Raw genomic sequence first — 13344 nt, forward strand, 5'->3', positions numbered from 1 at the left:
CACTTTCCCCACCTTCCCCCTCTGCCCCACTCACTCGTCTGTACCCAGCCTTACCACCTTCCTCTAGCCTCAAGCAAAGGCTGCCAAAGCCTAACGTTTCCACCTGTGTCCTTGGAGCCCAATCCCTCCAGGCCCCTCCTAAACCAGATCTATCAGTTACTTCTCTCTCCTAAATCTCCAAGTCTCCGGCTCCACTGCCCCTTCCCCATCAGCTACAGCCTGCCCCAGGTCCCCGCCGCTAATCCTGTGCTCTGCTCTAACCACTATGCAACCCTCCCCCACCATCCATGGCTAAACATGAAAAGAGTAGTCTACATTAACCGTCTCTGCTCCCTGAGGCCTAAATTCTCTTCCACCCCACTCACCCCACTCTCCCTGCTCTTCCCAAGAACTCTAAGTCACCAAACCCAAAATACTCTTTCCAGAGCTTCACAAATTTATATTGCATTTGACAACATGCCGTAATTCTGACAGATTATATTTTCCAAAATGGCTGCAACAATACCTCCCCCTCTAATGCTCTTCTGGAACCGTGCCACTCCCCCATCAGGAGGCAGAGTCTATTTCCCTGCCTCTTAAACCAAGGGGGACTTTGTGACTCTTGCTCTTACCAATAAAGGAGGAAGTAACCTGCGTGACTGCCACGGCTAGGTCATAAAACTATGATGTGCTTTCAGCCTTATTCTCTTGGGACACTCCCTCTTAGAACCCAGCCACCATGCTGTGAGGAAGCCCAACCAGCCTTGGAGAGGCCTTGGTGAGGGTCTAAGGCCCTGACCCACAGCCCCAGCTGAGCTCCCAGCCAACAGCCAGAACCAACTTGCCAGCCGTGTGAGTGGGTCCTCCTGTTGCAGTTAAGCCACCCCAGCTGGCGCCAAATAAAACAGAGATGAGTCTCCCTGCCACACCCTGCCCAGGTTGCAGAGTCATGAGCAAAATACACGACTGGTGTTTTAAGCCACTGCGTTTTCAGGTGGTTCATCACGCAGACTAGTGGTTGTATCAGTTGGGATGCTAGATAACTGACAGTGCTCTCTTCTCTACATTGTTCTCATTGGACATAGCTGCTCAGCCCTGGCTCTCCTCTAATCCCTCTGACCATGCCTTCTTAGTTCCCTCCGGAACTCATCCTCCTGGGCATGATGCTCCTCACAGCTCTTTCTTTGCCCCCTCCTTTTATTTTTACTCTATATAGCTTTTCTAAGTCATCTCAGCTACTGCCCCAGATTCAGCTCCCATGAGTCTCCTTGCTGATAAATCCAGAATCTGTATTTCCAGCCTGAAGTGCAGACCGACAGAGATCCAGATCTAAAACTGCTGACGGCAATGTCTTACAGAACATAGTTGCTCCGTCACCCACTCCACTTGCTCTGACATCCATCCCACCCCCTTAATCTCATAAGAAACTACATTCCCCAGGCTCCCTTGCCAACCGGCTTCCAGCTAGGTTTGATGGAATACAGGGGAGTGGGCGGGGGGAACAGGAGGAGGTGAAACACCCACTGCCTCAAACAGCATCTGTGGCTCCAACCCCAGGTGACAGGCCCGAGGTCTGTGATCCACTCCCCTCAGGTGCCCCCAGCACCTGGGCTCCAGGGAACCACCTCTCCTCCTTGTCCCTCCACCTGGAGGGTGGCAGTGGCTTCCCGCTATTGGTGACTATCTCACCATTCCACTTGGCTTCTCAGCAATTCCATGCCCTGTGAACCCCATGTTCTGTTTTAAATTCCCTCTGAAATACCTAGAGCAAGTTCTTTTTTCCCCCAACTGAATCCTGACTGATACACATCGTTAAAGGCACCTAAATTTAATCATTTAAGCCAGAAACTTACAATTTGTTTTCATTTTCATTCATACCAGTATTTCCCCCCATCCCATGTAAAGCTGGTCACAAAGTCCTGATGATTCCACCCTGTGAATCCATGCCTCTCCTCCACCCCCATTACACTGCCTGGGTTCGCATCATCTTTTCTCTCTCAGACCAAGGCTGCAGCCCCTCAATTAGTCTCCCTGGCTACAGTCTTTCTGCCTTCCAATACATCCTCCAGACTGTCAACAGACTTTTATTTCTAAGGCACATCTGATCACGACATTCCCCTGATTAAAATTCTTAAATGGTTCCCCACTGACTACAAAAGAAAATCAGATCTGCTCGGTTCCACAGTAAATACGTACTTACTATGTATACCATTCTGCGCCTGAGCCTGGAATACGAGGCCCTTCATGTTCTGTCCTGCCTACCTTCCCAGCCTCATTTGCACCCACGCCCAGCTCGTTCCATCTGAACCAGCTGAAGCTCTCCAAGCACACCCTGCTCCCCTAAGACTCGGGGCCTTCACACAGGCTGGGTCATCCTTCCCCTGCCCGGCTGTCTCGTGGGTGCCTTGGTGAAGCCCCCCTGATGCCTCCAACATTCCAGGCGCAGGGCTCCACGGCACTCTGCAAACACCCCTTTGACGGAGCTCATAGTCAAGGGCTGTTTTGTGTACAAGCCTGTCTGCCCCACTAAATGGGGAGCTCCCCTGAAGATGAAGATGCAGGTCACTCACTCTTGTGTCCTATGTACGTGTTAAGTTTAGCCAAAGTGAGCTGGAAGAGTAAACTAAGTGTCCAAAGTGAGGAAAGGGAACCAAGGAAAGGGAAAGAGAAGAGGAAGGAGAGGGACAAGCTGGCAGGGTAGGCAGACTGCTGACCTCCATTGGGGGTGCTGGCTACCGCCCCAACCCGGGTCGCTCACCCTTTTTCCTTGCTCCAAGCATGGAGCTAGAAAGTCCAGAGGCACAGTCCCCACTACAGCTGTCCCAGGGCCATTTTAGGGCAGACACGTTTTGTTCATTCAAAGCAAAGTATCAGGGAAGCAAATGTGCAAACTGCATAAATATTTCTATGCGATCTGCCTGTCATTTCCACATCCCTTGACTGACCACATGCTCCCTTTTGTTATAATTGAACAAATTAGGAAGTAACTTTTTCTACCCCCAAGGAAGTCACCTGTGGGTCGTCTCATTTCTACAATATCCCCCTGAGGTCTCCTTGGCCCCAGCAGATGCCCACCGTGTTCTGAGACCACCCACAGACAGTTCCCAGGAATGAATCAAAAATCAAGCAACCCTGCCACGGGTCCCCTGGTCACAGCGCTGTCATGACACCTCCTTTGTGGTCTCAAGCTCTCCTCTTTCACTCTGCTGCTCAAAGGGCCACACTCCAAACTATAGGCCTTGAACCAGTTTCACTGGGACTGCCTGGATCCCAGGGAAATGTAGAACGAGTATGAAGGAAGGGGAAGGTGGAAGGCTCTCACCTCCATCAGAAGAATGTCCTTTGAGCTCTGAGCCTGCACCTTTGGGTGCTGGACCTTCACGGCCACCGTCCGCCCATCATGCAGCACCGCCTTGTGGACCTGGGCCAGGGAGGCAGCTCCCAGAGGGGTGTCATCAAAGCTCATGAACAAATCATGAATCTGTCAAGAGTGGAGAGAGGACAGAGCAATTAAGATGACGCAATTCAGTGAGAGGGGCCAGGAGGATGGGCCAGGGCCAGCACTGCCCAGTGCCCCCAAGACAGATTTTCTCCTCTATCAGTTGCTTTGCCTGGGCCCTTTAGTGCCACGGAAATTCACACCAGCCACCAGGGCAGGGAGTGAGACAGAAAACACACGTGGAGGGTGGGTCTCATACCTGTGCAGGGGTACCCTGAGCACCTCCATTTAAAGCCAAAAGAGTGCCATCTCGAGTGTTCAGAACCGTGCGTCATCCACCTATTTAATTACTCACCATTGTGTCTCCGAGGCTCTCACATATGGATATGATCAAAAGTTAACAGAACCTGGGCCCAGGGCAGCCCAAGCCTGGGGATCCGATGGAAGATGTTCCAACCCCGCCAATCCGGAAAGCTCAAGGAAGCCCAGGCTAGAGGCTCCAAACCCAACAGCTACCACTTGTCGCTGCCTGAGCCTCAACATGGGTCCCCAAGTCCACTCCTGACCCAGCCACCTGGCAGAGGTCTCTGCACACCAGAGCCCTGCTTTCGGTCTTCAGGCATGATGCCACCCCAAGTACCTTGGGCAGATCCCCGCCCCTTCTGCCTCACTTTCTCTGTGAAATGGAACATATACCCCTTACTCTTCCATCTTCTCTTCCCTTCTTCCTCCCCTCCTTCCCTCTTAGAAATGCCGTTTCTCCTGAAGGAAAGGTCTGTCTGACTTGAGTGGTCAGATAGATGGTCCAGACATGAATATTCTACCAGATGGGAAGAAGGGCCCCAGAAGCCTTTTGCAAAATTGCCCAGGTCTGAAATTCTCATCCCCTCCATTTCTTGAATTCCCTGTATAGCCTCACAATTCTGGAAAGGCCAGACATTCACTCACACACACACACACATGCACGCACGCACGCAAATGTGCATATGTATGCCACGTGCCTCCGCTCCTTCTCACACCACCCAGGCTCCCATGCTGAGGTCCACTCAGTCCGTGCCCCTGCTGCCTCTCTTCGTCCCCCTTCGGCAGCAGCCACTCCATCCTACCCCTCAGCCCCTCCCCTCTCCTTGGACTTCAGAGGTCACACGACCCACGGCCACCACCCCATCCCTTTGTTTGCTAGGCTGCACCATCACTTTGCTAATCTCATCTCATAAATCACTCCCTCCAGTCCTGTCATCATTTTGGTAGCTTTCACTAACTCCATGCCATTTATCAACATCCTGCGGGGGCCAAAGGTCCAGGCAACACGGGAGGGGCCTACCCTTTTCTGTCATGGGAGATGGGTACAGATTGGCCTCCCGTCCCCCTTCTTCCTTATTGGGTATTTATTTGTACCCCTCCTATTGCCCCCTTCCCCAACTTGCCTTTTTCCCTCCCTCGTGAGTTCTGGGCTCCCTAAGGGCCAGATTCTTCCCACATCATCCGCCTGAATCACCCTGGGTCTCTCCACACAAGAACGCTTTATCCTGGACCTGGGCTTAGACTAAGAACGAAAGGGCCGTCAGCCCTATAGCGCGTTAGAACATCAGCTCCAAATAGGCAGCAATTTTTTTCTGTTTTGTTTGCTGCTGACTTCCCTACAGTTAGAACAGGACTGGAACTAGTCAGTGCTAAACAAATACTGTTGAAGGACTGAATCCACTATTCTTTCTATCGGAGAGGGATTGTATCAACTCTTTCCTCCTTTTGAAATGGCTGGACCATCCTACTCCCACACTGCTACTATTCCAAAGGCCTCACACATGAAAGCACATGTCACGAGTGGGATTTACCTAGGTGGACTCCACCTGTTACTCCAGAGTGGGGTGAGGCCCTGGCCTGATCATTCAGAACCCCAGGTACCTCAGGCCACACTGATTACATCAGAGATTGACCCAAGTGGTCCAATCAAACTCAATTGTTTTGCTTTTGCTTCAACTGTAGAAGTGCTTCTCCTTCTTTCTGCTCAACTTGAAGCTGAAAATTGAACTTGAAGCCTGGAGCTACCAGGGGTCACACAGTAGCAACAAAGAGGAAAGCAGAGTCAAGAGAGAGAGTGAATCCTGGTCACAATGGCTGAGCCCCTGGTCTAGCCATGCCTGGATGCCCGCCCTAGAATATCTTTTTTTTGCTGAAGGTAGTTTGAGTTGTTTTCTGTCACACACAACTGAAGGGGCTCTGACTGACACAGTGTGTTCTCAGGCCCCAGCGGGGATAGATGAAAGAAACCTGGGCATGGTGCCCGGTACCCCCAAGAGGCCAGTACATGATAGTTCCATTTCCTCCCCACTCTCTTGCTGGGACTGGGATCCAGGAACCGAAGGGAGATGGAACTTCAGCAACATTCCTGTCCGTAACATAATGAGATCACCACCACTTCCTTGGAAAGCCTCTGGTAATTCCTGAAGGAGCACCAAGGAGAATGTTTTCTAGAGAAAAGCTGTGAACTCAGACCCTCACCTCCGGCAGCTAGGATGGGCAAGGGGACCTGGGGGTCATCTGAACCCACTCCCACCCCAAGCCTCCGCCTGGCTCCCTGGGAACACTTGCTCGTTCTCTGAGAAGGACAACCAGTCTTCAAATCAGAGTCATTGCAGGGACGCTGCAGAGTCACTGCAACTGAAGAGTGACGTGGCATCACTGGGGCTGTGTGGCAGGAACAGCTGCCAGGAGCGCTGCAGGGGGCGGGGAGGCGGGGGGAGGAACGCATCAAGGCAAGCATGTCCCAATCTTCAGGGTAAGAGGAAGACTGGTCCCCCATATCCCCAGGGAATGGGGAGGGGGGCCTCCCACAGCTCCCTGCTCCCACCAGCGGTCGGGGGCGTCCCAAGATACCACCAAAGCCCAGGTGCCCATTCAGCACCCTGAACGAGGCCCAGCTGTGAGGACTTGCCCAAATCCTCAATTTGACCAGTGGAAGCAAAGAGGCATGGCAAGTGAGGATGCACTACCCATCGGCGCAGGGAACCTGCTGGGCAGATACCCCGCCCACCCCACCCCATCCATGCACTCCCACCACCTCCGGGGGGCCCCTGCAGCCATCCTCTTCCCCTTTATCAGGAAGCACGTCAGACACCCACACCCTCCTGTGCTCACACACACTCACACACAACACACACACACAATTATCGATTGCTAGTGAATGTTCCTAGCCGGCTTATAAAAAACCGTAATTAAAGATTGGGGCTACAGGCTGTAATTAAATATGAATAAAGTATCTCTAAATGGAACCTTGATTCAAAGTGTTCGCTGGAAGTACTTTATGCTGATAGAGAGTAAGGAAAAATAGACCCTGTCCCGAAAGCAGAATTTTACCCCTCGTGCAGCTGAAACAAACGTCACCCCCCTCCAATCAGGCCTCATCCCCCAGACCTTTAGCAGAAAACCATTAGCAGAAACAACCTGCAGCATTTGCAGCAATTAGATTCAAGCAGGGCCCTCAGCTGCCTCCAGTCACTCGCAGAAACCTCTCTCCCCTTCTAAGCCTTTCTTTCCTGTTCTTTTTTTTCTCCCTCTGGGTCTGGCGGCAATATCAATTAACTAAAACAACTACATTTTAAAATGACGTTATGTGCTTTTTAATTACTGTCAGCCCATGATTCAAATATATCAATGTCCCTGTCTGGAAAAGGAAAAATAATCAGGGAAAAAGTTTCTCTAGCTTTGTATGGTCTGGGGAGGGGGGGCGGGGTGTGCGCGCGTGTGTGTGTGTGTGTGTGTGGTGTGTGTGTGCGTGCGTGCGTGTGCGTGTGTGTGTGTGTGTAAGGGGTGGGGAGAAGGGCAAGAAGAAATTTGTCACCTCCTAGGGGCTTAGCTCACCAGGGGCTCAGGTTAAGACTTCAGCACGTCTGTATGACATGATGGATGTTAACTAAATTTATTGCAGTAATCATTTCACAATATATGTAAGTCAAACCATCACGCTGTACACCTTAAACTAATACAGTGATGGATGTCAATTATATCTCAATAAAACAGGAAGAAAAAAAAATGTCAGCAGACTGCCGTCAGCTGGGGTCCAAGAATCAAGAGACCACGTGACGTGATGCCCTGGTACTGGGCAAAGTGAGAGACCCTCCAGAAGATCAACCAGGAGGATTCCTATAAAGTCAGGTTACCGGGCAATGTTTCCAAAATGCCACGTTAAGCAGCCAAGCACTGGCCAGGTCCTCATTCAGCCCAAAATAAGGAGGCCGGAAGTCAGGACCTTCTAGAGAAGCCTCAACATGACCCCTGGGGGGAGTTTCACTTGGGTCTCTTAGCCAGCCCCACCAGAGCCTGCAGCCCAGGCAGCCCCAGCCTCATGGGGACTGGCCCATCAGTCACAAGATGGGGGATGTCCCAGATTTTCCAAGATGGTCCAATTTCAAATACTCTATCCTGTTGTCCCCATGCTCATTCACATCAGACATATTCTGGATTCAGAAACGACATCACCAAAAGATAATGCTAAGAAATCCAGCACACCCTGAACTGGCCAGCTCCGGATGTAGACAGAAGCAAATCCAGGCCTTGGTGCCAAGGCCAGGCAGTTCCCACTTAGGAGCCAGGAAGACTGCCCAGGGCACCTAAGCAGGTTACCATGGCATCAGCAGCAAACAACATCTGGCTCTCAAGGTCTTGAGATGGCCCAGCCCACACCTGGCTGGGTGCCAGCAGCCATCCACTGCTGCCTGATGGGGGGAAGGACAAGTCCCCGTGCTAATGAAGTGGCTGGAGTGAACCATACCCACCCCAGCCTGAGGCAGACAATAGAGCTCTAGCTCGCTAGGACTCTGCCAAAACACTGATGTCTGATGTCTGCCTTGGGCAGAAAATCCATCCCTCCTCTCAGCACCAGGAACCCCGACACCTCACAGTCACCCTATCCGCTGATAACCCATTTTGCTGCAATTCCTGCCCCTCAAGTAGGGGCTGGACTTAATGACCCACTCCTAGCAAACAGCACATGGAGGAAGTGACGGTGTCCAATTCCCAAGACTGTCACCAAGATGTCCTCCTTGCTTTCTCTCTTGGAATGCTTGCTCAGGAGGATACAAGCTGCCATGTCACGAGGACACTCAAGCAACCTGTGGAGAGGTCCACGTGGTAAGGAACCCAGGCCTCCTGCCGACAGTGGGCCATCTTGGAAGCAGCTCCTCCCTCCCCACTCAGGCCTTCAGATGACTCTACCCCAGCTACCATCTTGACTGGAACCTCACGAAGAGACTGAGCCAAAGCTATCCAGTAAAGCCACTCCCAAATTCCTGACCCACAGAAACTGTAAGATATCAAATGTCTGTTGTTTTAAGGCACTAAGTTTTGGGGTAATTTGTTATGCAGCAATAGCTGATTAATGTACCCCAAGCACACCCTGCCAGACATCACGAATCCATCACAGCCTTCGTTCCTGCTGGGCCCAGATGATGCCTCAAAATCTCTCTCAACCCAGGGTTCCGCGCAGCCGCTACCAACCGACAAAAGTTAACATATGAAATGAAACCAACTTGCCACTTCTTAGCCTAAGCCAATGAATATTTACTGCAGGCCCATCAAATGACAAACACCATGCTGGAACATGGGCCAACAAAACAGGCAGTCCCTAGCCATGAGGAGACCTTGGTGCAGCCGAATGTCCTACTAGAAAAAGGCAACAGCCTCTGAAAAACACACCTGCATTTTAGCAGTACCTGCTGGAGAGAGTGCCCCCTGCCCAGTACTGCTTAACCCAACCCTGAAAGGACCTTCAGGCAAGGTAAGAAGAGGGGACCCCCAATATCGCCATGTAGACCCTGGGGGGTCAGGGAAGGGGACAAGGCATCCAGGTGTCTCTCCATCTCCCCACTCAATAGCTGCCCTGCCTCAAGGTGGGTGCAGCCCCATCTCCAGCTTCCCACTCAGAACAATTTATTATAATAAAAATCGTAATGACGATAATAGCTCAAGGACACCTAGAACCTGTTTTCCATGGAATCTGTGTTATTTCTGGGGTTCTGAAAGATGAAAGTGTTGGTTCTGCAGAGCCATTAGCTATTGCTACTGCCAAGCTAGGCCAACAGCAGAACCTGAGGCCCTTCTCAACAAGGGTCCTCCCCAGAAATTACAAAACAGCATTCCTGTCTACGTTCTTGCAAGGAGGCTGGCACAATGCTAAACTCTTACCAATCTGCTGAAGAGCCTCCAGGTACAGGACAATCATCTACCTGGCTCTGCCGAGGGTGTCACAGGTCAGACCAAGCTTCTTTCCTCCTGCAGGATGGTAACAAGTAGCTGACAGAAGGAGAAGCAAGAAGCCAGGAGCAGCCCACCCTAGGATGGCCATGGGCACGCTCCCTGGGAATGCCCACCTGCTGGTCAGGACAGTCGGATCTGAGAGGCAGCAAGGCATAGTGATTCCAATGCCAGCTCTGGGTCAAACTGCCCCTACTCAAGTTCTGGCTCCAAGTGCATCAGCTTCGGCAGTGACATAATCCCTCTGTACCTCAGCTTCCTCATCTGTAAAATGGGAATTTGGGTACCTACCTCATAGAGTTGTATGAAACAACATACATAAAGGGTCTAGAATAGAGCCTACAGAAGACCCCCAATAATTGTAGCAGGAGTAGTGGGTGCCCCATCTGATGCCTCCATGAGGAGGACACAGTGGTCTAATGAAAAGAGCACTGGACAAGGAGGCTCTCAGGTCTGTTCTGTCAGTGAGTAAAAGCCACCACCCTCTTTCACCCAAAGACTCCTAACTGGTCTGCCCACTCATGTTCCTTTCTGTGCCAAGCCCTCTTCCCCATACAGCTAAGGGGAGTTTTCCAAACATAAACTGATCACGTCACTTCTTGCTTCAACTACTTCACCAACTTCCCAGGGCCAAAATCTTTAGCACGACCCACAGGGTCTGACCCTGCCTACGTGTCCTGCCCCTTCTCCTCCCTCTGCCCTCCCCAAGCTCCATCTGCCCTGAAGAGATGGCCTCTTTTGACCACCAGCATATTCCCTCACTGCCCAGGGCCTTTGCACGTGCCATCCCCTCTGCCTAGAATGAATGAATAGGAATTCTTCATCGAGGGAAGAATGCTTCAAATCACAGCTCAACTGTCACCTCCTCAGGGAAGCCTCCCTGTGTACATTCTCAGAGTTCATTGCCTTCCTCAAGAGCAATTACACAACTGCACTTTTGCCTCAATTTATATTTGCTTCATCTCCCTCTTTCCTTCTAGATGATAGACTTCTGTTTTGCTCAGCATTGCATCCAAGGCACCTGGCACACAACTGGTGCCCAGTATGTATTTCCTAGTGAATGAATGATTTCCCCATCCTCTTCCTGGTGAGGGGACTCCAGGCCTTCCAGCTGATCCAGGATAGCTAAAACACCTCCCGAAAGTGGCTACAGTTCCCTCAAGGTGGCTGGGCACTTCGAGAGCTGTGGGTAGAGGGACTCTATGGAAATGTTGTGATAATAATGATTAATAAAAAGCAGATAAACACCCAGTGTGGCCGGCCAGCCCGGAAAGCCATCCATTAGATCTGTCATTCATTAGAGGTGGGGGAGGGCACAGTCCAATCAGATCTTCTCAGTTTAAGCAAACCTTCTGTAAATTGTAGGCTGCAGGCACTGACATTTGATAAATTATTGTTCATAACCCACCATTGGCTGTCATAAATCTAATCTTTCAACATTTCCCATCTTAATAACTTGTCCAGCTGCACAGGGTGACAGGTCTATGTCTCTGCCTGTGACAGAGATCTCTGGGGTAAAGATACCAGAGATCCTAGGCAGTGCTGTATGAAGTTGAGGACTCCCACAGCCAGGGCCCCACCAGGGCAGGCATCCCCTGGGTGATCAGAGTACAGAGGTGATGAGCTGTCCGTGGAGCTGCAGAGCGCCCGTGAGTCAAGTGCTCACACCCCATCCCAGGGTCCAGAGACGGGTGGTGCCAGGAGCTCAGACCCAAGAATCGGGCAGGTTGAGCTCTACACCCTCCACCGCATGCCTGCCCGTGTGAGGACTCTTCCTTGAACTTGAGCTTGGTTGGAATAAGGGATGTCAGGATATCTTTGCTCTGCAGGCACTGAATGCTCAACCATGGGTAATTCCTTGTATTTGCATAATATCTTGCTCTTATGTAATTCTCAACCCTCTCTTAAGGTTAAGGTAGAGGAGATACAATCACCCCCATTGTACAGAGTAGAATATATTCCCTAAAGGTCATTCGTTTATTCATCCAACAAATGCTTATTGAGTGACTACTATGTGCAGGGCCCTGTGCTGGTCAGTGGGGACTCAATGGGGAGTGAGTCCAAATTGGGTACGGCCACCAGCCTCCGGAGTTACTACAGGAACATGAAGTCCAATAGGGAGACAGGAATTAATCACGAGATCACAAAGAAAGATAAACGGCCAGCTCTGATAAGTGCATGAAGAGGGAGGGTAGCTGGTACCATAAGAGCCTTTGTCCAGAGGATTAAACCCAGGCTGGGAGAACTTCTTGGAGAAGGAGACAAAGAACTGAGCTCCGAAGGATGAGGAGCCAGTTCACTAGTTAACTAGCTGAAGAAAGGAAAGAGGAGCCTTCCAGGCAGAGGGGACAGCCTGTGTGAACCATGAATAAGGGGAATAAGGTATGGAGACAGCAGAGAGCCAGAGAGAAGATGACCACCAACTCCCAACCTGGAATCCAGGCCCACTTGGGCTCCCCGGGTCTCCCCCTGGTTGAGGAGGTCCTCAACCACAGCTCATGCCCACGGTGGAGAAAGCCAGGCCACAGTGACTCGCATTCATACTTCTAAAACCAGATGGGCTCACCCTCACGAAACCCCAAAGCCCTTCTCCCAACAACCTTCAGCTGTTCCTACACCCAAAAATATAGGAAGGGAAAAACTAAAGGGCTTCCCTGGTGGCGCAGTGGTTGAGAGTCCACCTGCCGATGCGGGGGACGCGGGTTCGTGCCCCGGTCCGGGAGGATCCCGCATGCTGCAGAGCAGCTGGGCCCGTGAGCCATGGCCGCTGAGCCTGCGCGTCCGGAGCCTGTGCTCCGCAACGGGAGAGGCCACAACAGTGAGAGGCCCGCGTAGTGCAAAAAAAAAAAACAACTAAAGCCTAAGCATTCTTTGCTTACAGCGGCACCATTTGCTGTCAGGACAGACTTCCTTAGCCTTTGGGAGGTGGCGAAATAACACACAGCAAATGAGCCCAAGCTGCGTTCCTATGCCTCGGAGCCCCAAACAAGAGGGTTCACGTACCAAAGCCCTTGTGGTCTTTCTATAACACCTGAGCGTGTTCCATCCAATAAGAAGTTTCCCAGATTTACTTTGCATGTGACAGAAGCAGTGCCCAGGAATTTTAGAGGGAGGTAAACACAGACTTGCTGTATCTACGGGGAAGATAAAGCTCACATTTGGGGGAAACCACGCACACGCCTGGCTAACCCTATCTGCCAACATATAGCCAAGTGGCCTTGGGCAAACTGCTTAGCTGCACTAACGTTCTGCAAATGGGAGTGATAATAATGCCCATTGGTAGGGGAGTTCTAAAGGTTAAAGGATATTATGCATCTAGAGCAGGGGGCCAGGAAACTATAGCCCATGGGCCAATCCAGGCCACCGCCTGCTTTTCTGTAGCCCACAAGTAAAGAATACGTTTTTACATTTTTAAGAGAGAAAAATCTAAATAATAATATTTTGTGACATGTGAAAATTACGTGCAATTCAATTTCCATGACCATGAATAAAGTTTTATTGGGACACAGCATGCCCATTCATTACTTATTGTCTGTGGCCACTCTCATCCTGCAACGGCAGAATTAAGTAGTTGCAACAGAGAGTGTGTGGCCTGCAAAACCTAAAATATTTACCATCTGGCCCTGTGGTAGGCAGAAAAATGGCCCCCTAAAGATGTCCATATCCCAATCCCC

The 13344-nt window shown here is 51.1% G+C and overlaps 1 protein-coding gene across 6 annotated transcripts in view; it reads right to left on the reverse strand.

Annotated features, from left to right (window-relative positions):
• ADCK1 (aarF domain containing kinase 1) overlaps window positions 1-13344 on the reverse strand; it is a 114015-nt gene that overhangs the window by 38803 nt on the left and 61868 nt on the right. For all 6 annotated transcript variants that reach the window (XM_069540413.1, XM_060004121.1, XM_060004122.1 and 3 more), the window contains one exon: window positions 3302-3460. In XM_069540413.1, the coding sequence (XP_069396514.1) occupies window positions 3302-3460 (159 nt within the window). The remainder of the gene's footprint in view (window positions 1-3301; window positions 3461-13344) is intronic.

The sequence above is a fragment of the Delphinus delphis genome, chromosome 2 (assembly GCF_949987515.2).
Source record: "Delphinus delphis chromosome 2, mDelDel1.2, whole genome shotgun sequence".
In the NCBI taxonomy this organism is placed as follows: Eukaryota; Metazoa; Chordata; class Mammalia; order Artiodactyla; family Delphinidae; genus Delphinus; species Delphinus delphis.